This window comes from Excalfactoria chinensis, chromosome 6 (genome assembly GCF_039878825.1).
Source record: "Excalfactoria chinensis isolate bCotChi1 chromosome 6, bCotChi1.hap2, whole genome shotgun sequence".
NCBI lineage: Eukaryota > Metazoa > Chordata > Aves > Galliformes > Phasianidae > Excalfactoria > Excalfactoria chinensis.
In genome coordinates this window covers 535,042-556,565 of record NC_092830.1, presented here as the reverse complement: position 1 = coordinate 556,565, position 21,524 = coordinate 535,042, and the positions used below count along the sequence as shown (strand labels likewise).

At 44.9% G+C, this 21,524-nt stretch overlaps 2 protein-coding genes across 4 annotated transcripts; one reads left to right on the top strand and one right to left on the bottom strand.

The window, feature by feature from the left end:
- Positions 1-433: 433 nt before the first annotated feature.
- On the bottom strand, positions 434-13,484 carry FAM149B1 (family with sequence similarity 149 member B1). Of its 3 annotated transcripts, none has more exons than XM_072340375.1 (15): positions 13,314-13,484; positions 12,747-12,833; positions 12,390-12,522; positions 11,910-12,052; positions 10,936-11,055; positions 10,304-10,474; positions 8,980-9,167; positions 8,605-8,738; positions 8,005-8,058; positions 7,425-7,531; positions 5,914-6,123; positions 4,841-4,967; positions 4,390-4,515; positions 3,852-3,933; positions 434-3,059 (listed from the first exon to the last, which is right to left on the bottom strand). In XM_072340375.1, the coding sequence occupies exons 1-15, from the start codon at positions 13,361-13,363 to the stop codon at positions 2,986-2,988; spliced, it is 1,806 nt and encodes a 601-aa protein (XP_072196476.1). In that variant the 5' UTR covers positions 13,364-13,484; the 3' UTR covers positions 434-2,985. The 3 variants fall into 3 exon arrangements, with proteins under 3 accessions (XP_072196476.1, XP_072196477.1, XP_072196478.1); XM_072340376.1 differs by having other exon boundaries at positions 8,605-8,735; positions 13,314-13,483; XM_072340377.1 differs by lacking the exon at positions 8,005-8,058.
- On the top strand, positions 13,364-21,346 carry ECD (ecdysoneless cell cycle regulator). Its single transcript, XM_072340374.1, has 13 exons — positions 13,364-13,643; positions 13,724-13,841; positions 13,945-14,032; positions 14,516-14,697; positions 15,051-15,243; positions 15,650-15,778; positions 16,592-16,717; positions 17,362-17,447; positions 18,515-18,621; positions 19,074-19,251; positions 19,791-19,858; positions 19,981-20,201; positions 20,725-21,346. The coding sequence occupies exons 1-13, from the start codon at positions 13,454-13,456 to the stop codon at positions 20,953-20,955; spliced, it is 1,917 nt and encodes a 638-aa protein (XP_072196475.1). The 5' UTR covers positions 13,364-13,453; the 3' UTR covers positions 20,956-21,346.
- Positions 21,347-21,524: the final 178 nt, after the last annotated feature.

Below are 21,524 nucleotides of genomic sequence, written 5' to 3'. Positions count from 1 at the left end.
AAAAGCAGAAGGCGTGGTATGCATGCTGACTTTCTGTAGCAGAGTTCTGTAAATATCTAAGACAACAGCACTGAAATAAGATAGGTCACTCTTCCAGGTAATGTTGCTCTAAATACACAGCTTGTGAACCAAGGGCTTCATCACAGGTTCTGCAGAATGTAATGTGAGAGTAGAGGGTGAGAAAGCTGTGAAAAAGACATTTTGCAGGATTCTTCTCAAGTGTGAAAAGCTGAAGAATAGAAATGTTAGCAAGGCAGTGCTTCTAGAAAGAGCAAAGCTGTTGGCTGTGCCTGTCAACACTGATCTTGCCCCTTAGTCTTCGAGTAAAAGATACAGCATCTCTTCACCTGACCACTTTCCTTCCCTTGTACAACGTACTCAAATTCTACTGAAGGTTATTGAAGTGTGCAAAAAGCTGAGCGCTGCATGAGTTAGTTTACAGATCAAGTTGGTACTTATTTTTATTGAAGTAAATACTACATACTTTATTAGCAGCTGAAAACACATCTGTGCTGTTACATGTGCTGGTGTTGTGGAGTTATACGAAAGGGCCACTTAGTATTTATGAAATCTTTGACAGTGGCATGTAAGCAGATGCCCTAAGAAAATGAGGCTGCAGCAAGTATGTGAGTCACTTGGCAAAAAAATCTCCTAACGCCTTCCAACATGCTGATGTGATGCAGCGAACTAATAAATCCGCAGAGCACAGTGGCTTTGTGTGTGTCTAGGATTCGAGATGTCCCATGATGAGGACTTCCAAAGCCTAGGAATACACTGTGATTTCAGTGGCATCACACTCCTGCTATAACACGGTAGGGATTACTTCTGACTCCTGCTTTAGTGTGCTCTGTGTTTGTCAGTGGTTCTGTTATTTCAGAAGTGCTCTTCTTAAATGTGCAAGTATACAAAACTTGTGTGGGTTTTTATTTCTGCTCTTTTAAAACTGCTTGATGTAGTGGGTTGGGCTATGAATTTGAAGGGTAACTTGCTGTAGTTGAAAGAAATGAGGCTGGCTTTATTTATGGATCACTCTTCAAAGGCCACGTGACAAACAGCTATGTTTGAGTTGAAGGTCTCTACCGCTTCGGTGATAGAATTCAGCAGCTATTCACTAGAGCTTCCTAAGGGGAAGCCAGAGGTAGAATGGGAAATGAGTTCCTTTTTAGCTGCTTTAAACAGTTATCCTGATTCAGAAAGAGTTCAGTAGGTCACTGTGTTGGTTGACACACAGGATTTGAACATAACTCTTGCTATACAAAACAGGTATCAAACAGTATAGACAAATCCCTCAACCATTTGTATAGAAACCAAAAGTTACCTTATGATGAGATGGCTTTTTTTTTTAATGCCTCGTTTCCTTCCCCAGGCTACAAAATACTGCTTTATGATACTAGAAGTCTGTTCAAGTTTGTGCAGTTTGGTAACTCTTAAGCACTATGTTGGTCCCTGAGGAATGGCACTGGTTTAAAGAGGATGCTTCTCTCCAGTTAGCTTGAGATAACTAAGTGATACGCTGCACATTATTCTGCTAGTCTTAACCATTGGAGGAACTGAGTTTTGGAACAGTTCAGTGACTACTGGCTGCTTTTAGGCATCCACTTATCTCTATTCAAACTTACGTGATGTAGATTGAGTCCAAAGCTGTTTTTTCCTCTGGAAATGCAAAGGAAGGAGTTACCTTCCATTTGTTCACTTCTGCTTTGCTTTCTTTTCCATTCTATCTGATCAGAGCATGCTTGAATCAACTGGATGCTTCAATCGGCTGAAGAACTTCAGGCTAGTTCAAAAATCCTTAGCAGCTGTGTAGGTACTAATAACACTTGGTACATTGCATAGCTTACAATGGAAAGCAGAGGAGCCACTTCATAAAAAAAGTCCTGACAAGTTGTTTCCATTGTGAATTGCAACTTGGAAAATACTAACAATAAGGAAACTTGGGAAATGTTCTTTTCAATTGAATTATGAAGGATCATCTGTTTTCTTGCATCACAGTCACTGTTCCAGTGCAGGAAGTAGCTATCTTCAGCTTGTCCTTATTGCTTGTCATCTGGTTCTTACTGCTTGGGAGCAAAACCTTCAACTAATCAGTTGTTCTGAAGAGTCTGTATTTGGTGTTTTCACTTCACTGGGAGCCACAAGGGCAACTAAAGCTGGTACCTCTGCCATGTCTCTCACATGGTACGTGTTGGGGACCTTCAGGATGGAGTGCAGAAATACCTACATTAATTGCAATGGGAGTTTCCTGTTTCTTTGTTCCCTTTTGCTTTTTGAGAAATGGAGGCTGACCTATTCTGTGAAACTACAGGAAGACGACGTGCTTTCTTGAAATGCTGTCTGGAACCGCTCGTAGTAAGAGTGCTTTTTGTCCCTTAAACTTTCCTCAGATACCAAGAATTAGGTTAATATATAAGTATGTAACGCAGCAGGGTTTGGTGGTATGCTACCCTTAAAGCTGTCAGTTCTCTTCATCTGTTTTGCTACCTTATTTTTACACAGCTGTGTTAATGTCCGCTACAGAATTCATAACTTGTCTAGGCTGAGTTGTAGAAATGGTATTATATGCACAGCTTTCTTCTGATAGTATAATATTGCTTTAAGTGCATACATAGAGCTTTAAATGGAACTTTAAAAGCTACTGCTATGGAATGCCTGATAAATCTTTTGTGGAGCTAATGGGAAAATCGGCAGTTCTTGCAGTAATTGCCTGTAACATGAAGCAGTCACAAAACAGTACTAATTAATAGAAAACAGCTTTAAAGTATTTGCTAGGTTTTCTAGGAGTTAGGTTTCACTGGAGGGTAGCTTTTTGTATTGGTAGAAAATGGAATGTGCAAGTATATATCCCTTCTAATCTTTGGCAGTTGCTTCTTAGACAATATAAAAATAGGATTGTTCGTAAGGAAGGGTACTTGAAGACAGCCCTGACATTGTGAGAGGTCGTCTGTGACTTCCCAGGAGGTGGATGTAACTTCTTCACATGACACATCAGAAGCCCTGTTTGCTTTTTGTGACTGACCCACTTCGACTTTGGCCTTTCACAGAACCATGTGGCTGAAGACCTAATAAAGACACCATATACAACTTACAGACTTCTAGAAGTTATTGAAGCTAAGTACTTAAATGCAGATCCTTTAGCTTAATAATAAGATGGTGGGGTTTTCTGGCTTCTTATTCTAGCTATCAGTCAGTTCATCAGTAACTTAAGAACTATTTTATATAACTTTCAAGGTAATCAGCAGGTTCTTTCAGCGTGAGGCCCTCTTAAGAGGAAAGTAATCACTTATCAAACCATGTAAATCAATTGGAACCTTAAGTTGTAGACATGACTGTCCTTCCCAAAGGGATGAAAGCTAGGACTTCTGCATTGCTGGGTTCTGCTCTGTTTCTTGATCTCCCAGAATGCATTCATGTCTACAAAGTTTTTGTAATTTCAATTTTTGGTCTCTGTCAATATGACAGTCATAAAACTCGTATTATATTTAAATATACTGTTTGGAGGGGAAAGGGGAGCAGGAATTCTATTGAATTGGAAACCCTCCTTTCTTCAGTTGAAAAGAAGTAAATTCAGTTTAGTACTTAAATCTCAGGTTGCCTCTTATACCACTTGTATTACTGGCAGTGCAGGTCATTCAGCTTGTTAAACAAGCTAGAAGTCCCCTTCAGTCCCCAAATCAGCACTTGTATGCTTGCTACCCCTTATCCTTTGCAGCTGCTGTCATCCTTTGCAGCTTTAATTCCATCTTTTTAGTATACATTCTCTTCTTATGTGAGTACTTCTCATAACTCCATTGAGGGCCCTAAAACACTGTGATGAAAAGCCTGCTTCTCCCTTTATCTCCTGATAAGCTTACCTGAACCTGCTGACGTTCTGCTTGTCCAAGCATGATTGCCATAATCAATAACAGTGCAAGAGCGGCGATGCTGTGGATCCGGCTGAAAAGACAGTTCAAGATCTTTATGTTTGCATGGAAAAAAAAAGGCTAACATCAACATTATATGGCTGAAAACAACGTGTTTGTACTTAATTCCTAGGAGAGCAAATTGGCAAGATGCCTTAATGTTCTAAGTAGAGTTTTTACGTGTTTAAGGAGGTTCAGATCAACTTCAGGAGAAGAAAATACTCTTTTAAGGCACTCTTACGATGACTGTGGGACAATCTAGAGGGATTGTTAGCACTTCTGAAAGTTGTTCTGTTTCAGAATGGGTTTTTAGAATGTTTGTACGTTGGTAACCAGAGAGCCAAGGATGTTGAAGTTATACATGGAAACTAACAAACCTGATGGTACCAATCACATGTGGCATTTGGTTCTCACATAACCTATCTGTGATAACTGCCAGAGCCCCCAGTCAGTAACAGAGGATGAGGTGGTGTCGTTTGCTATGCTTTACCAAGAATACGTTGGTTGCTTTAGGCCTGGAGAGATGATCAGGCAGGAAGAGCCTCTCATGTAGCTGCTGGTGAGTATCTTCATGTGTTGTCACACTGTGAGCTCGACTTGAGTTTCCTCGAGACTTCTGCATTAAAGAATAATAGGATTATTACTTTTCCTTATTGCAGCAGTACACTGAATTTAATTACACTAAGAATTAAAGCTAGTTTCCCAAGACAAAATGTTCTACACCTACTTATAGAGAGGAAGAAAATTCTGGCACTTATTGGAGTTGCAGCATTCGAGTCTAGATGATGCTGTTGGTCAAAAGTCATGCAGAATTTCAACGCATCTATTTCGGCTGCTGTCACAAGGTAAACCGACTTTAACTCCTGTACCTGGTAATTTCATCAGCACTAACTACAGTTTTACAGTGTCCAATAGGAAACTGAAATGGTTCTGCCTGTTACCGTTTGTCTTTGCGATCCTGCGGTGCTCGTGTGTTCCACCACATCAGTGGTACCAATAGGTGGTAGGAGACTATTCCGGTTTAGCAGCAGTGGGGAGGGTGAGGTCAGCTGCTCGTGTGCAGTCAGGCTGCAAGGCAATGGGAAGGACAGGAAAACAGAGTTTATGTGCTGGACAGTGTGTAGGTATACAGTATTGTAAGATTGTTTGGCATTGTGTAGGTTAAAAAGGTTGAAGTAAGAGCAACGGGTGCAGAATTTGTGCTGTGAAATGCTGGCACTGGAACTAACTGGAGACTGGCTTTAAGAAATGAGTCCTGCAGCAGGTGAAGTTTGGCAGAAAACTCTTTAGTTCATTACTAAGACTTTCTGCTTATTAGGGTGTCTAATATTCAGCTTGAAGGTAAAAGCAAGTCTGAGAACAAATACTCTGGAGGTGGGAATATGAACAGGTCAGGTGGTAGATGAATTAAGTGCCATCTAGCACAGCTTGAAGGGGTATGTTATGGTTTTAGTTTGTAATACCTGTGTATTCTACAAGTTCTGTAAAGCCTGTGGTAGTTTTCTATGGCCATAGTCCCTGTAAGAGACTAAACTCAGATCATTATGCCAAACAGAAGTATATCCTGGACATAAATGAAGGTTTGCTGAGGTCAGTCAGAGTCATTTAGTTCTTCTCATGCTCCAAACAGGTTACCCAAGGTGAGCACCCTGTCCATCTAGACTGGGTAAGGATAGCTGAAGTAAGTTACCATTAAACACTGTGCTTTTTTCAAGTTCATCTTGAAAATAAGCTATAGAAAAAGAAAGCTGATGTCGAGAGAGAGTGAGATCTGCTCTACTTGGACTGCACAGACTGGAGGATATAATTTTCATTCAAAACTGCCTAACAAGGATTCATTGAATCGCAGATTGTAATGCCATAAACAAGCAACTTTGCTTTCTCAGGCAAAATATAATCAATTCTTTCTTAAATCAAAAAATTCACGTTCTCTCAATGTAACTGAATGCTGTTTGTGTAAGCTGGGTTCTCTAGTTGTGGTAATTAGACAAGAGAAACTGGTTTGGAAACATACAGTCGGATTCCCCTGAAGACATCGTCCACAGAGCGCGGGGTTGCGGTGCGAGACTGGCTGGTGCTGATGGGATGCAGGGTACGTGGCGGTGCGTTTCTCCTTTTTGAGCTGTGAGACAGAGGTGATGTGCTGAGCTCCAGAGGAGGGCGATTTGGCCATGCTTTGTTTGAGAGGACGGAACTGGAGCCTGGGCGTTTGTCATCCAGGTCCCTAATAAAAGAATCACAGAACCAAAAGAGATACTTTCGCAGTGACTGATAACCACCTTGTCACTGCACTATTCATCTCTGGGTGATGTCAGGTAATGCAGAGGTGATATAGGGTTTTTTTGGGAGTGCAGGTCTCATGAGGAGCACCTGAGGGAGCTGTGATTGTTTAGCCTGGAGAAGAGGAGGCTCAGGGGAGACCTCATTGCACTCTACAACTTCCTGAAGGGAGGTTGTGACAAGGAGGGGCTTGACCTCTTTTCCCAGGCAACAAACAGAACCCAAGGAAATGGCCAGAAATTGTATCAGATGACATTTAGACTGGACATAAGAAGGAACTTTTTTTGCTCAGAGAGTGGTCAGGCACTGGAATGGCTGCCCAGGGAGGTGGTGGAGTCGCCATCCCTGGCAGTGTTTCAAGAGACGTCTGGATGAGGAGCTACGAGAGATGATTTAGTAACTTGTGGTAGCAATGGTGATGGGAGGACTGTTGGAGCATATGGTCCTTTCTAACCTTGTTGATCCTGTAGGTCCTTTCTAACCTTGTTGATCCTGTAGGTCCTTTCTAACCTTGTGATTCTATTATTCTATATGTATGAATTTACTGAACTGCTATTTGATTGAATGTGTCAGCATAAAAGTTGTAGTTCCCCATAGCATATACAGAAAAACTTTGACTGTTCTCATAGCCATAGTCTAGATGTAACATAGTCTAGATGTAACACTGCTCATAGCAAGTGAGCAAATCAGGTTCTGCATCCTCATTCTGAGCTTCATCTCTTTTTCACAACATCAGCTGTGCTACCACCAATGCCGCAGCCATTCACTAGAAGGCACATTTAGCAGCAATTTACAGTCATGCTAGAAGAATAACATAAGGGACAATACATAAACAAGCACTGGCAACAGGTGACAGGATGAGGGCAAATGGCCTCAAGTTGTTCTGGGATAAGTTTAGGTTGGATATCAATAAAGGCTTCTTTACAGAGAGGGTTGTGAAGCACTGGAATGGGCTCCCCAGGTAGGTGGTTGAGTCACCATCCCTGAGTGTGTTTAAAAACTATTTGGGTGTGCTGCTCATGGACATGATTGAGCAGAGGGTTGTTAGGGTAGCATGGTTAGGGCATGGTTGGACTCAATGATATTAAGGTCTTTTCCAGTCTGAGCGGTTCTATGATTCTAAGCAAGAAAATAAATGAGAATTCATTCCACAGAGGTAGAAAATCATCTCATGCTGTTTTGGATTGAATCTCTCCCTCTATGAGAGTGCTCTGCTTTAAAACAGACAGAATCTATAGCTCTTACAGTGTTTTCTCCATTACGGGCAGATTCCTTTGCTGTAAGTGGATCCCATGTATCACAATCAAGCCATTGAGATTCCGTTGAGACCCAGTGCTTGAGCCTTGATTTGCCTGAAAGATAAATGAAAAAAATATACAGGAATTACTATTTGCCAATCACATACACCCATATTTATACATTCTGTCCTCTCTAATACTTTTGTAGGAAAGAAACTCATTTCATCCGAGAGATCCATATATATATTTATATATATATATATATTCTCATTTATACAACTTTCTCTACTTAAGATAGCATTTAGTTCTTCTTGCAAATGGAAGCACTAAGGCAGTGTATCAGATGATGCTATGTCAACTTTAGTAATTCCCAGCTGAGCCTCTTGTTTGCACAATACGATCTTCCAGCAACAGCTATTTCTTAGAACTATTTTTTCCAGTGTATGTCGGCATTTATTTTAGAGCAAGGACAGACTTGGACAATCCTCTCCTGGAATGCAGACTGAGCTTGAAAAACATGACATTCATCCCACCATAACAACAGGAAACAGAAAAGAACAGAGCTTAAATCTCTCCAGCATACATACGTGAGGTGCTTTTCTCCTCTTTTTGGTTTTGCGGCCACATCTGGGTTTTGGGCACTACACGTACAGTAACAGGAATGAGAGGAAGATGCAGGGGGTAGAAATAAAGGAGAAGTAAAAAGAAAGAGTTGAATTAAAATGGAACAGAGGTAACGCTTGGTGCTCACCACTCTAGGAGCATGTAATCTAAAGCAGTCAAATTCAGAGTCTGGGGGTAAAAAAAAAAAACTGTTGTACAAATACACCGAGAATTATTCTCTCTTTCCTCATCAGTTAACTACAGATAGGCTAGTGAGAATGGGATCTTACGCACAGTTTAGTTCCAGTACCGTTACGCGTAGAAAGAGCTGCATCATTAATGAGCAGCCGCTAGGTGGCATTTCAATACACATGTAAAACATTACATTCTAATTTTAAAAAGAAAAATAAGAATGCTTGCAGGTGAGGAGTAATAGAACTTTGGTAGTTAGCGAGGACAGGCAGCATCCGTGCATAATCCAAACTAGTCACGTAGCTGAAGACTTCCTGGCGTACTTGAATCTATACTTCTGTAGCATTGCATTGAGTCATCCTTACGCAAACCAGCTAGCTGGAAGTACTTACCAGATTGGATGTCACCAAGGGCATTTTAGTTTGTGGCACACGAGGTAACAGCACTGGCAGAGGATCAAACTGCTGGGGGCTTCCAGAATCTACTCGGATTGTTTCTACTTTGATGATATTTTTCTCATCATCTGCTTAATGCAAGAGAGGATCCCTGTCAGTACAGGCTACTGACACTCTTATTTGTGCACGCTACTACGAGAGTCATCTTAAACATTAAGCTCTGTTAAATCCTCTAAAGGCTTGTCTCGCACTGTTAGCAAACAACCTTTTTCAGCCCTGAAGAGATAATTCCCAAATGCATCTCTCGTTGCATCCTTGCAAAACCGAGTAACTAAATCCCCTCTGAATCTCCAGTTTAACTGCGTTCCTTACCAGAGGCTGACACCTCCCAGTGCCTGCTGATCAGTTCTTCCATGCAGCCTAGTACTTCACTCCACACATCGTCAAACACAAATGTGAGCACAGAATCCTTCATGCAGGAATATGGAGAGACAGGAGGAAACCCCAATTTTCGTCTACTAGAGGAGAGGCCAATTTTCCTCTCGTGCAGTTCCTCCTCCCTGTAAAAACAGAGGCAGTATACATACCACAAACCCACATTCTGTGTCCCCTGCATTTTTGTTTCACTTCTGTCCTATTTTCTGTTAATCTGAAACAGGTGGAGGCAGCTGGCTGAATGGCTTGAAGGAGAAATTTCATATTTACCATAGAATCATCTGAGTTTCAAGTGACCTTTAGAAGTCAACTGGTCCAACTTCCCTGCAGTGAACAGGGGCACTCACGGCTCCATCAGGAACTCAGAGCCTCGTCCAGCCTGACTTTGAACATCTCCAGGGACAGAGCACCCACCATCACACAGTATCACACAGTACTGTTTTCCAAGGACCAAAGGTATGATAAATAGCAATATGAAATGATTTAGTCTAACAATGAAAGAAGCTATCTTTTTCCAGTCCTTCTTTACCCTGGGTATGTGAATTTGTATTCCTGCCATAATTTACTGTTGACTGCAATGTGAAATGACTGAGACAATCACCCTTTCAACTACATGCTTTAGCAGCTAAGGGGGCTTCACTTATTAAAACCAATGAAACAGACAGTAAGTGACATTATCACCCAGAGTTCTTTGCCAGGCCATATGTTTAGATTGTTCAGTTGGATGAAGAGACAAAAGGAATCCTCTCTATGCCCCTCTCATTCCCTTCTTAAGATAAAAATAGTGGTTGTATTTATAAGCAAGCACTGATTCTTAAATTACCACTAAGAACCTGGGAAGGTACAATTCTATCCAAGATGCTTGTCTGCACACTGCAGCACAAAGCAGAAAAGCACGCTGCTGGAGCACAACAAACAACTATCAGTTTGACTTAGTGCAAAGAATGCATAGCATTTAAACGAGTCTTCAATATGCCAGTACGCAGCAGGCTCTTAGTTGCAGCACAATTCGGTTCATATAAAGCACAAACAAAAAGAGCTATTGTGAGGAATTATGTAAAATTCAGACAGATAGAACAAAATACGTTGTTACAGAAGGTGGATAAAGAAAAATCTCCAGTGCTCTACCAACCCCAGGCTTTTGGAAGTTCTCTAGAGTGAAAAGCGCTTTAAAAATCAATCCATAGCGAAACCAAATATATCTGTATCTTAAGAAGAAAAGTTCTGGGACGCTGGTCCTATCTTGATGCTCAAGACTTACACATCTCTGCAGTCAAATGCTAAATATTCCTCCATTATGCCTTCAGAGACAATGACTCCATCTTCACCTTCCTCGCTGTCTGGAGAACATGAGGTCGGAGGCTGGGAATGGTCGGCCTTCTTGAGAACAGGAGAAACAGAAAGAGGCACCTTCTTGCCAAACACACTAAATCTGAACAGGCAGCAGTTTTCAGAAAGCAGAAATGAAAAGAAGTTGTTATTCCACTTCCAATAACAGCACCGAGTGAGCTGAGAAATAACACAGTAGATAACACCAGGTATTTGGGAGCCACTGAATTTATGCCCAGTTAATAAATGGCTAACAATAAAACCAGCCACAACGTCTGTTATCCTTTGGAAGTCAGCAGTGGCAAAGGTATCTCTATGTACTGACTGGATTACTGTAGAGGGCAACAAGGACAGCTGGATGCCCTTGCTATCCTGGATGTAGTTTTTGTCAGTTAAAAATGAAAAACAAACAAAACAGGCTGTGTTCAAAACCCAGCCTACCCAAATAGCTCAGCCATCACTCCACACATTGCTCACTGATCAAGAAGCCAACTACTGAAGTCCACAGAAGAAAAAAATCACCTTCCCACCCTGGTGCAGTCTGGATCAGCTGGTGGTACTTACTCATTAGAGCCTTCTTCCTGTGATGCACTTACATCTGATGAACATAAACTTGCAGAAGGCGAACTTGAATACCATTCATACCCTTCATCTTTGGGGATCACTATCTGCTTCCCCACAACCCTGCCAGGGCAAAAGCAGAGGATAAACAAATCAGAAAGTAACCCAAGGAGGATTTTGGAAGAGTATTAGAACAGGCAAAAGCAAATCTTAAAAGTTCTATTGGGAAGCTGTGCGGTTTTCTTAGTGATAGTCAAACATGGTTTTAGTTGTTTTCCCTACTACAGACCGCACTGTGTCAGGTAAATCCATTAAGAAAAATGTCATCGGTTTTTTTTCAGGCCCTGCTAATAGTAAGACTTGAATACGGACAAAAGTGTTTGTGTACATGTAATGAAACTTTCCAGACAGCCATAAGGACTGGTGGAGCTAGGCAGGATTTCTTACATATTTTTTTAAGCTGGATTTTAACTATACCATGTATCTTTTCTAAGAACGTTTTGCTATGTTAAGGCTAAGTCAGCTGTGAATAGCACTAAACCTCGGGCAGGGAACCAAAGGTGAGATCATTGAATCAGGATCAGAATCAGGCCTTCTCCTTGTGACCTGGCCTCCAGTTTCCTTCTGGAGAGGACCCACATCCTTCCTGACCTTCCTTTTATCACTGAGACACCTGCAGAACTTCTGGTTCCCCTTTATGACCCTGGCTAGAATTAATTCTGTCTGGGTTTTAGTTTTCCTAACCCAATCCCCAGCTGCTGTGATAGCCTCTTTGTAGTCCACCCAGGCGACATGTTCCTGCTACTGCTCCACCAGCAGTATGTTTTTTAGTGACAACAGCAGGCAGACCAACAGAGTCATCTCTTTATCTGCTATAAGGCTGCATAAAACCACCCTGCTGTTGTTTTAAAAGCAACTGTTACCATCCCTACTTCTTGTAAATGTGCTGCTATTGACATGAATCTGTTAATAAACACCTGAGATGAGGAAAGTTGGACGTCCACTGCTGGCATTCTTCCTGCAGTCCTTCCACGTGGACATTTCCTTTCTGTTCATAGAGCAGCTCATCGAGTTGCCTGAACACGTTCTGGACTTGTTGTGTGGCAGCTTTATCAAATTCCTAGGAAGGAAAAGCATCCATCAGAGACGTAGTGAATAGCACTGCAAGGCCTTTTTACTTACCATCTGTTTGTTGAAAGCCTAGCAGGACTTCAGCAGGAAATCACATTGAGTGATTCGCATTTCCAAACTTTTAGACCAGAAATGCAATAAAGCCCTATTGGGTTTTGATCTGAGTGAAGGTAAAGATGAGGAAAAGGTCAACGGGATGTTTTTTCTATCCCCCAACATCACGGTTTGAGGCAGTGCTCAGCTTTATCCCGCGATGTGTTTACAGTGGCATTTCAAACATGGTTTTACAGCGGTAGGTCTGTGTTGGGTGGTGATATTCTACTCACATCGCAGCCCCAAGAGAAGACAGAGCTGTCCTCGGTGGAGGTGCCTGCGTAACTCAGACTAGCGGACCGTGAATTCCCATCATCAGTTGGGGTAACAGGAGGGTAGTCCGACTGCTTTGAGATTTCAGACCCACTGAAATGCACACGGTGTGGGAAAAGAAGAATTAGAAATAAACCCCGAGCCAACAACACAGTCACAGAAAAGCAGAACCGGGGGCCGTGCTTGTAAGTGCTACCGTTCTGAGGTGAAGACTCAGCCTACCGACCGCATGACGGCCGTCATTACAACTCAACACAAAGCTGATGGTTCTTCCCGTGGTCTCCAGACCCGGATCTGCTTTCCGCAGTGCCACATACCTGGAAGCCCCTGGGCAGCTCTCAGAGGTGGGTGTGACGGGTTCTGGCAGCGGGTGGTGCCGCACTGCGTGCTGCGTCAGGCCTTGTCTATAAGCAAGAGCAGACCCTAACGTTACCGTGGGGAGTAGCTAGGCAGCTCCCAGCTTTACGTGTGTTCTGGATCTTGAGGAATGCCCCAGTTTGCTTAACTGGACTCGTTTATCCTTGTTAGCCTCGTTCATGTTAGAATTAAGACACCGGGACAGACTCTAGGCTGAACACAGCATTAGAGGCCTTGCCTTGGAAACCAGCATCATTCCTTCAGGCCAAACCCTGCAGTGATGGGCTGTAGCTGTGATACAGCTGTGATACAGCTGTGCCCCGCGGGGACTCCGGCGGGACAGGAGCGGCCTCCATCCGGAGGCTGGGCAAACCCTTAGGGCAGCATTTGCTAGCTCTCAGTTTGCCTGCAGGGAGACGGCAGGAGCATCCCCGGGCCCCGGGCCCCGCGCCTCCCACCCAACCCAACCCAACCCAACTCAACTCAACCCAACCCAACCCGCGTCCCGAGCGGCGGCGGCCACTCACGGCTGCAGGGCGCCGGGGGGCACCGCTTTCCTGGCGTATCGCGAGATCATCTCCGCCCGGCTCAGCGCCGCGCCGAACGGCCCGCCGCCATCACGGCGCCCGGGGGGGGCGGAGCGCTGCGTGCGTCACGGCCCGGCGGGATGGAGGCCTGCCGGAGGGCCGCGCCGGCCGAGGACGCCGTGCGCTACCGCCTGTTCGCCGTGCCGGGGGCGGGCGGCCGGGAGCGGCTGCGGCGCTGCGCCGACGGCATCGCGGTGCGCCTGGCGCCGCTGCTGGCCGCCTACATCTGGCAGCGGCAGCCCTTCCGGCTGCGATACGTGCCGCCGTGCGGTGAGCGGGCAGCGGGGCCGCGGGGACGGGCTGGGAACTGAGCGGGTTTTTCTAACCGGTGTGCGGGTGTGTTCCGGCAGGAGACACTCCGGAGCACGTCGGCGGCGTCACGCTGTTCGGGGACAACGTGGAGGACGAGTGGTTCATCGTCTACCTCGTGCGGGAGATCAGCCGGGCCTTCCCGGAGCTGGTAGCCAGGTGGGGTCCGGCGTTACCCCGCAGCGCCGGGTCTGCGAGCCGTGAGCCCCTTCGGCAGCGCCCCGCGTTGCGGCCTGTACCAACCCGGCCTCTCCTTGGGCAGGATCGATGACAGCGACGGGGAGTTCCTGCTGATCGAGGCGGCCGATTTCCTCCCGGAGTGGCTGAGTCCTGAGAACAGCGAGAACAGGGTGAGCTGCTTACAAAGGTGGACAGTGACAGGACAAGGGGAAATGGTTTTAAACTTAGCCGGGGGAGGGTTAGGTTGGATATTAGGAGGAGGTCTTTCCCCCAGAGAGTGGTGGTGCACTGAACAGGTTGCCCAGGGAGGCTGTGGATGCCCCATCCCTGCAGGCATTCAAGGCCAGGCTGGATGTGGCTCTGGGCAGGCTGGGCTGCTGGTTGGTGACCCTGCACACAGCAGGGGGTTGGAACCGGGTGAGCACTGTGGGCCTTTTCAACCCAGGCCATTCTGTGATTCTATGTCCAAAGCCATTGATGGGACCCTGGGCAGCTGAGGAGGCAACCAGCCCATAACAGGGAGATGGAACACCCTGCTTTGAGGTCCCTTCCAACCTGAGCCATTCTGTGGTTCTCTGATGTACTAAACATAACTTTGCATCGCTTGTGTGGCTGTGCTTCGCCCATCTGATGAAAAAGTTGCTGTTTGCCAGGTGTTCTTTTACAAAGGAGAGCTGCACATCATTCCTCTGTCAGAAACCGAAGAGCAGCAGTGGGAGGAGCTGCCTGCTGAAAGCCTCACCATCTCCAAAGCGTTGGCGTTGTTATCTGCCCATTCAGAGGAGTTCCTGGCCGCAGAACCCATTCGAAGAGCTGTGTATAAACGTATTAGTGGGTGTGTGCATGGTTTGTTTGATTTTCTGTATTAGAGAGTAATGATTCTGGGCTGTCTGGGGAACTTCAGTGTATTCAGTCGTTTTCCTGTTAGCTGCAGTAGAGCTGGTTCTCTTTTAGCTAGAAGTTTTCCTGGGGCATTGGGGCAAACGGGGAACCTCTGTCCTGTAAGCTGTTGTGTTATGTGGGGGCTCTGGTGGTGGTTCACTGCTGGGATGCTACACCTACCCATGGCAGGAGTCTCCTTCCTTCCTGTCCTTCTTTAATGCTCTAATGAAAATGGCAGCAGTAGCTAAAAAGGAGTTTTCGAGCCTTGCAGTGCACTGAACAAAGCATTGCAATTGTGTGACACAGATACCCGCAGAAAATCCAGGCCTCTTATCACCGAGCACACTGCTACCTCCCAGCAGGCATCGTGGCGGTGTTGAAGCAGCGCCCGTCGTTGGTGGCTGCAGCAGTCCAGGCCTTCTACCTGCGGGATCCCACCGATCTGAGAGCATGTCGCTCTTTTCGCACCTTCCCTCCAGAGGAACGTGTGATGACCATGGTAAGGGATCCCTCTCATTTATTATTTGTCTTTATTTAGAGATGCTGGGAACTTGGAATATTCTTTGTAAAATCTGAACAGGCTGCCCAAGGAGGCTGTGGGTGCCCCATCCTTGGAGGCGTTCAAGGCCAGGCTGGATGTGGCTCTGGGCAGCCTGGGCTGCTGGTTGGTGACCCTGCACACAGCAGGGGGTTGAAACCAGATGAGCATTGTGGTCCTTTGCAACCCAGGCCATTCTGTGAGCTTAGACAAATATATACATATACGTCTGAAATACTATCTCAGATCAGGTCAGTCATATCAATGCTTTAAAACCAAGTTTGGATAGAACTGCCCAAAAGTTGATGCCCATACAAAGCCTGGTTACACTGAAGTGAGTGTTTCTGTCTTGCTTTGGCCTTTTCAGGTTACGTTCACCAAGTGTTTGTACGCACAGCTCGTGCAGCAGAAGTTTGCCCCAGACAGGCGCAGTGGATACACGCTGCCCCCTCCATCCCACCCGCAGTACAAAGCCCACGAGCTGGGCATGAAGCTGGTAATTAATTTATATGGATTTTGTACTTGGTCTGTTTGCTGTTTGATCCCAGAAGTGACTTTTGCCTGTAGGCGGCCTGCTTGTACAGAGAAGTCCGAGCAAACTGGCAGTTCTGACTATTCTGTAAATGCACTGTTGTGGGGAGCTACATACTGGATAGAGAACTCCCGTCCTTCCATCTCTAGAGACCATTCCAATCAGGATTGAAGCCTCACGGCTGGTACAACGCGTGGCTCTGTCCTGCACCTCAAATTTGGCATGAAGCATGTAGAACTTGCAGCACAGAGAATAGGGCATAGGCAAGAGCTGAGATGGGAACAGGGTGGGATTTGTCTGCTGCAAGTCCAGAAGGCGCAGTATGCCCTCGGTCTCTGCTCCGAGTAGAAATACAGCCACATCTGAGCATGTTTTCTCTTCTGAAATCGCCTGTCCTGAGGCTTGTGCCTCAGTGCAGCACGTTTGTATGAGCTGCACAGCTTTGCAGTTCAGCACAGAATATAAACGCAATTGAAGTATCAATGCTTGTGTGAGCAGGAGTTGGTGAGCTACAGATCTCTGTTGCAGTTTGCTTTTCAATGGCTTTCCATGTAGACAAACTTTGTATGTCAGATTGCAGTATCTTGCTGTAGAGGCTGGAATCTCTTTTCCTGCAGCAGTAATAAACCATTTTGATCTTAGGATCAGCTTTGGTCTCTCCTTCCCAAAGGGCAGAATTGGGTGCTCAGTGATAGGGAGCTCACGATGCAGTCATTTAGAGCCATGCTTAAATTCGTCCCATCTTGAGAATATCTTCTTGTTGCATCTCTTATACAGGCTCATGGCTTTGAAATTTTGTGCTCCAAATGCACTGAAGCGTCTCCTGACCTGAAGAGGAATGTGTTCAGGGGTCCCCTGTGGGAGAGGTACCTCAGCAGCCTGAAGGAAAAAGATTATTTTAAGGTGAAATATAGTATCTGTGCGTATTTTTTACATGCTCCAGAAATAAAATCGCGTACCTTCGAGCTCTTGAACTCGTGTAAGTATTTCTAGCAGGGCATGAAATCTCATGCTTCCAGCTGTGGAAAATCCACGTATATCTTCACAGGAGGCACGTGTGGTTTGTCCCCCTGCGAAATTCATCTGGAAATAAAGAGGGCTTTGTGTAATTATTTGAAGTCTGTAGATTGTAAAACTGGCAAATGCTGTCCGAATGGTGAACTTAATGTCTTCTAGTTATTGGAAGAGGGGAACGTTCTTACAGTATCACAATGGCACTTCAGAGAATAATTCCCAAACATTGTGAGATTCATATTTGAATACAGCTGTAACTTCAGTGTAGTAAATCTGCCTTGCTGTGGGAATTACAACGTTCACTTGGATTGTTTTTCATGTGTGCTATTGCAGCAAGATATCTTTATATCCATCTTTGAAAGCACCTCAGGCCCATATCGTGTAAATGGCAAAGCAATGTATTACTTGTTTTGATTTTTCCCAGCAAAAAAATATTATCAGTTTGACAAGTAGTTGTCACAATGAAACCTGGGTGTGAAAAGCAAGTGGAGGGACAATTGCTTACGTTCCTGCTTGTGTGCTGGATTAAACAGGGAGAAATGGAAGGCTCTGCAAAGTACACGGAGCTGTTGCGTATGGCTGAACATTACTTCCAGCAATCTGTTAATAAGCCAGAGAGGTAAGAGCTGCATGTAACTGCTGAATACGTAGCGCCTGCAAGCACTGCAACTGTGTTTGAGTGTTGGTTTGTGTTTGGTTTTGGTTTTTAAGCCTTTCTCACAAAATCTGAAGCCGTTTCCCTTTGTGCGCTTAATGTAGCTGCCGTGGCTTTGGCACACGAGTATTAATTCTTCTGCTATGCTCTATGTTAGTGAAAGTTATTGCCTGAGTAATTATTTGTCTTGGTTTTGTAAAGTATTAAGCAATTCCAAGTGGGTCAAGAGCTGTCTTTTCTGAAAAGTGTTATTCAGTTGGTTGGTTGGCTATGAAGCTTATGAGAGAACAAGGGGGAATGGTTTTAAACTGAGCCAGTGGAGGTTTAGGTTGGATCTTAGGAGGAAGTTTTTCACCCAGAGGGTGGTGACGCACTGAACAGGTTGCCCAAGGAGGCTGTGGATGCCCCATCCCTGCAGGCATTCAAGGCCAGGCTGGATGTGGCTCTGGGCAGCCTGGGCTGCTGGTTGGTGACCCTGCACACAGCAGGGGGTTGGAGCTGGATGAGCGTTGTGGGCCTTTGCAACCCAGGCTACTGTATGATTCTGTGATTCAAACTCAGTGAGTAACAAAGAAGAAGCAATCTGTCTCCTTTGGTCAGGAAGGCAGCTGGCTATGAATATCTCCAAAAGATCCAATCCAAAAAGATAAATCATGGCAAAATCATCAGAAGATTGGCCAGTTCAAAGTATCTTGACTGTTATTTGCTTAAAGTTCCAGTGTGCGCTCTTTGGGATCTGCCTATCTGAACATCTACCAAAACAAAACAAGCATTAAGAACAAAGGAAGCAGAAGAGAAATGAGCTTTGGAGACATCAACAAGGAATGTCCCTAATTTACGCAGTCTTATTTTGGCTAATGCTGTCTGTGTAGTATCCTGGTAGTTCCCCACAGTTTGGTTATCTTTTTACTTATTGGCACAGAAGGAATAATGTGGAATTTCATTGTAAATGTGTCTGGAGTGTCAGATGCTGTTTGGCACGGCAGTGCAAGCAAAAACCCATTTCAGTCAAGTGAATTTTTTCCTTTCAGCTTCATTGAAGTGAGTCCCGGCGATGAAATCTTGACATTGCTACGGACAACAACGTTTGATGTGAAGGAATTTGAGAGAGAAGCAACTTGTCTTCCTCCAGAGGATGGTGAGCAGGGTGATGGGGGGCAGACTCTTCCCATCACAGTTAGTTGTGGTGAGAGAGGGGCAACCATATGATCTCTTGGCCTGCTTCTGTTGTGTCCTATGGCTGTCAGTTGTTACTCATGGAATGTCCTGATACCAATTCCAGTCCTGCCAATGTTTGCTTAACTACGATGTGGTGCATTCAGGTGGCCTGTGTGAAACTGGCGTATATTTTGTTACAGTACTTTCTGACTTGTAGCTGTTGCCAGTGTGTGCTGTATGGGTCACCTCTGTATTTCTGGATGTTTTTTTTAAGCTGCTTTGTACCTTGTGTTATAAAGTATCATCTTGAAAACTTAATCGTGCAATTAAGATGAGCTACAGAATGCTAGCAGTGCTCGCAGCCATCTACACTGGGACTGGTGGGCTGATGGACTGGTGCTCTGATAGCAAATACGTCCTGAATTCTTACAGATGACAGTTGGCTGGAGATTTCTCCCGATGCTCTGGATCAGATGCTGAAGGAGGCAACAGTTGAATCCCACCCTTCCTCAAATGAAGAAGAGCAGAAATACGACTTGGAAGCAGTTGCTGAAAGTATGAAGGCTTTCGTGTCCAAAGTCTCAACGCACAAAGGGGCAGAAGTGCCATGGTACTGCTATTTTCTTTTCAGTTTGGTGCCTGGTGTGGAATGTGATTTCATATCATCATATCATAGTATCATAGTATCATGCGAGTTGGAAGGGACCTTAGAGATCATCGAGTCCAACTCCCGGGATTCGAGCCCTCTGTGTAGCAGAGCGGCACTTCTACCCCCTGCTCCACAGGGGGATTCGAACCCAGGCCCCCTGGTGTTGCAGACGGGAATTCAACCGCTGCGCCACCGGGGCACACAATTTCATTCACTTACAGCCTTTCACCGATTCTGTGAGCTTTCAAAGTCGGCAGGTGTTCTCTTTAGCAGAGCCCTGAAGCAAACACCTGTATTAGCAGTGACTAGCTTTTAAACCGGCTTGGTCACTGCTCAGATGCTCTGGTGCAGATAAAAGTGGTGAGAGATGCTTTATGTTCCAGAGCTCCTTACTCGGCTTTGTGGGCTGTTTTGTTTAGCAGTGTGGCAGCCAGTGTGTGCCTGTGTTAGGGTTGTGCAAGCAGAGGACCTTTGCTTATTGAAAACATTTCTTATTTCAGGTCATCTGATGAAACCAATGTTAACTTCGATGTAGATTCTTTCACAAAGGCGTTAGACAGAATTTTAGGTGAGACTGCTTGCTTCTTTTGTCAGAGGACCTCATTTTTATTTAGTGTCTCTGGGTTTTCTGATGATCCACATGCACTGTGCTGATTTCTTTGCTGTCTGTGCTTATGTGGAAATGCACAGGGGCGGACTCAGAAGAGCTGGATTCTGATGATCTGGATGAAGAGGAGGAGTTTGACTTCTCAGATGAGGATGATGATGGCCTGGATGCTGAAAATCAAAGGGAAGATGAGGAGGTGTCAGCTCATGAGCTTATAGGCAGCCTTAAGTCATATATGGATGAAATGGACCGTGAGCTGGCACAAACCAATGTTGGAAAAAGTTTTACCACTCAGAAGAAAGGGGTGAGTATGCCTTCAATACCAGTTTGTGGCGTAATTGTTTGAGGGCTTTGTTGGGAAGGAAGGAATCCGCCACAAGAAGTCATTCTGAGTAACGTGATGAGCAATTTCTGTCCTCCAGCTGTGTGCTGATTGCCAAGAAAAAGAATCCTATGGGCAGGTTGCACCGCGGTATCTTTGAAAGCAAAACTTAGCTCAGCTTTAATGTGCACATTGATTCCAAGACTTGGTTTCAAGTCCCTGCGAGCTGCAGTTTGACTTCTTGAGTTTCTATCATGGATCAGTCCTGTGGGACACTGAGGCAGGACTCACTAACCCTCTGTGCATGTCATCCATATAATGGGAAGTGATGATTTTTAACTGGCGTGGGTATTTGGTGACCACATTCCTGTCTCTCAAGGCAGATGAGAACACGCTGAACTTTGTTGGTGACTAAACTGCTTTCTTCTTTTCTCTTATGTTTTAATTCTTCCTTTTTTTGTGTACGATTTGTCTCGATGAAACCTCCTCCTTGTGCTTACTGCAGGCAAGTTCCGCTAAAGCAACGACATCACAAAATGCTGGCCTTGATTCTGAAGAGGAAGATGCTGGGTTGACACCGGTGGATGTGGATATGAATCTAGTAACTAACCTGCTCGAATCGTACAGCGCTCAGGCTGGACTGGCAGGACCCACCTCTAACATTTTACAGAGCATGGGGGTGTATTTACCTGAAAACACAGATCGTGCCGGTTCTGCTGAGGGTGCAGCAGAATGAGAGACTGTCTTAATTCAGAAGACGTGGCTGATTGGGAAAAGAGACGTGGAAAGAGCAGCAGTATTTGGAAGGAGAGATGAGATCTGCATTTAAAGCACTTGATGCATGTGCTTTGTGTGCCTTCAAAGGCAGAAAGGGAATTTACCTGGAAGAGGAGGGGGGCAGCATTCTCTTGTGTGGATTTGGGAATGCTGATCCAATGCTCATCAGCCATTTTAATGCTTTTCCACAAGTCCCAGTGCTGCTTTGGAAGAACTTTTGATAATCGCTATAAGAATATTTGGTTTTGTTCTGTTTTTTACTAATGAGTATTTGATGATGAGTAACCTGATAGAATCTGTAAATATTGCTATATTTTGTGAATTCGTTTAAAATAAAACCAGAAGCACAACGTGACGGCTGGAGCTGCTTTGTTGCTTTGAAGGCATGCATAACTCCTGTAGCAAAGCACTGCAACTTCTCGGAGTTGAAGCATTTTCACAGCGGGGCCTATCGTGGGTTCTGTTAAGACTGAGCCTCAGTTGTGTGCCATCAGCAGCTGATGAAGGTAAGAATGCATCCCTATTCTA

What these genes read in the sequence shown, in the direction of transcription:
- FAM149B1 (XM_072340375.1), bottom strand. Translation starts at nt 13,363, where the DNA reads ATGATCTCGCGATACGCCAGGAAAGCGGTGCCCCCCGGCGCCCTGCAG. An exon ending in AGCTGCCCAGGGGCTTCCAG is followed by an intron (nt 12,523 to 12,746) that starts GTATGTGGCACT and finishes TGTGCATTTCAG; the next exon opens with TGGGTCTGAAATCTCAAAGC. An exon ending in TCTTCTCTTGGGGCTGCGAT is followed by an intron (nt 12,053 to 12,389) that starts GTGAGTAGAATA and finishes TTTCCTTCCTAG; the next exon opens with GAATTTGATAAAGCTGCCAC.
- ECD (XM_072340374.1), top strand. Translation starts at nt 13,454, where the DNA reads ATGGAGGCCTGCCGGAGGGCCGCGCCGGCCGAGGACGCCGTGCGCTAC. An exon ending in GCGATACGTGCCGCCGTGCG is followed by an intron (nt 13,644 to 13,723) that starts GTGAGCGGGCAG and finishes GTGTTCCGGCAG; the next exon opens with GAGACACTCCGGAGCACGTC. An exon ending in CTGAGAACAGCGAGAACAGG is followed by an intron (nt 14,033 to 14,515) that starts GTGAGCTGCTTA and finishes GCTGTTTGCCAG; the next exon opens with GTGTTCTTTTACAAAGGAGA.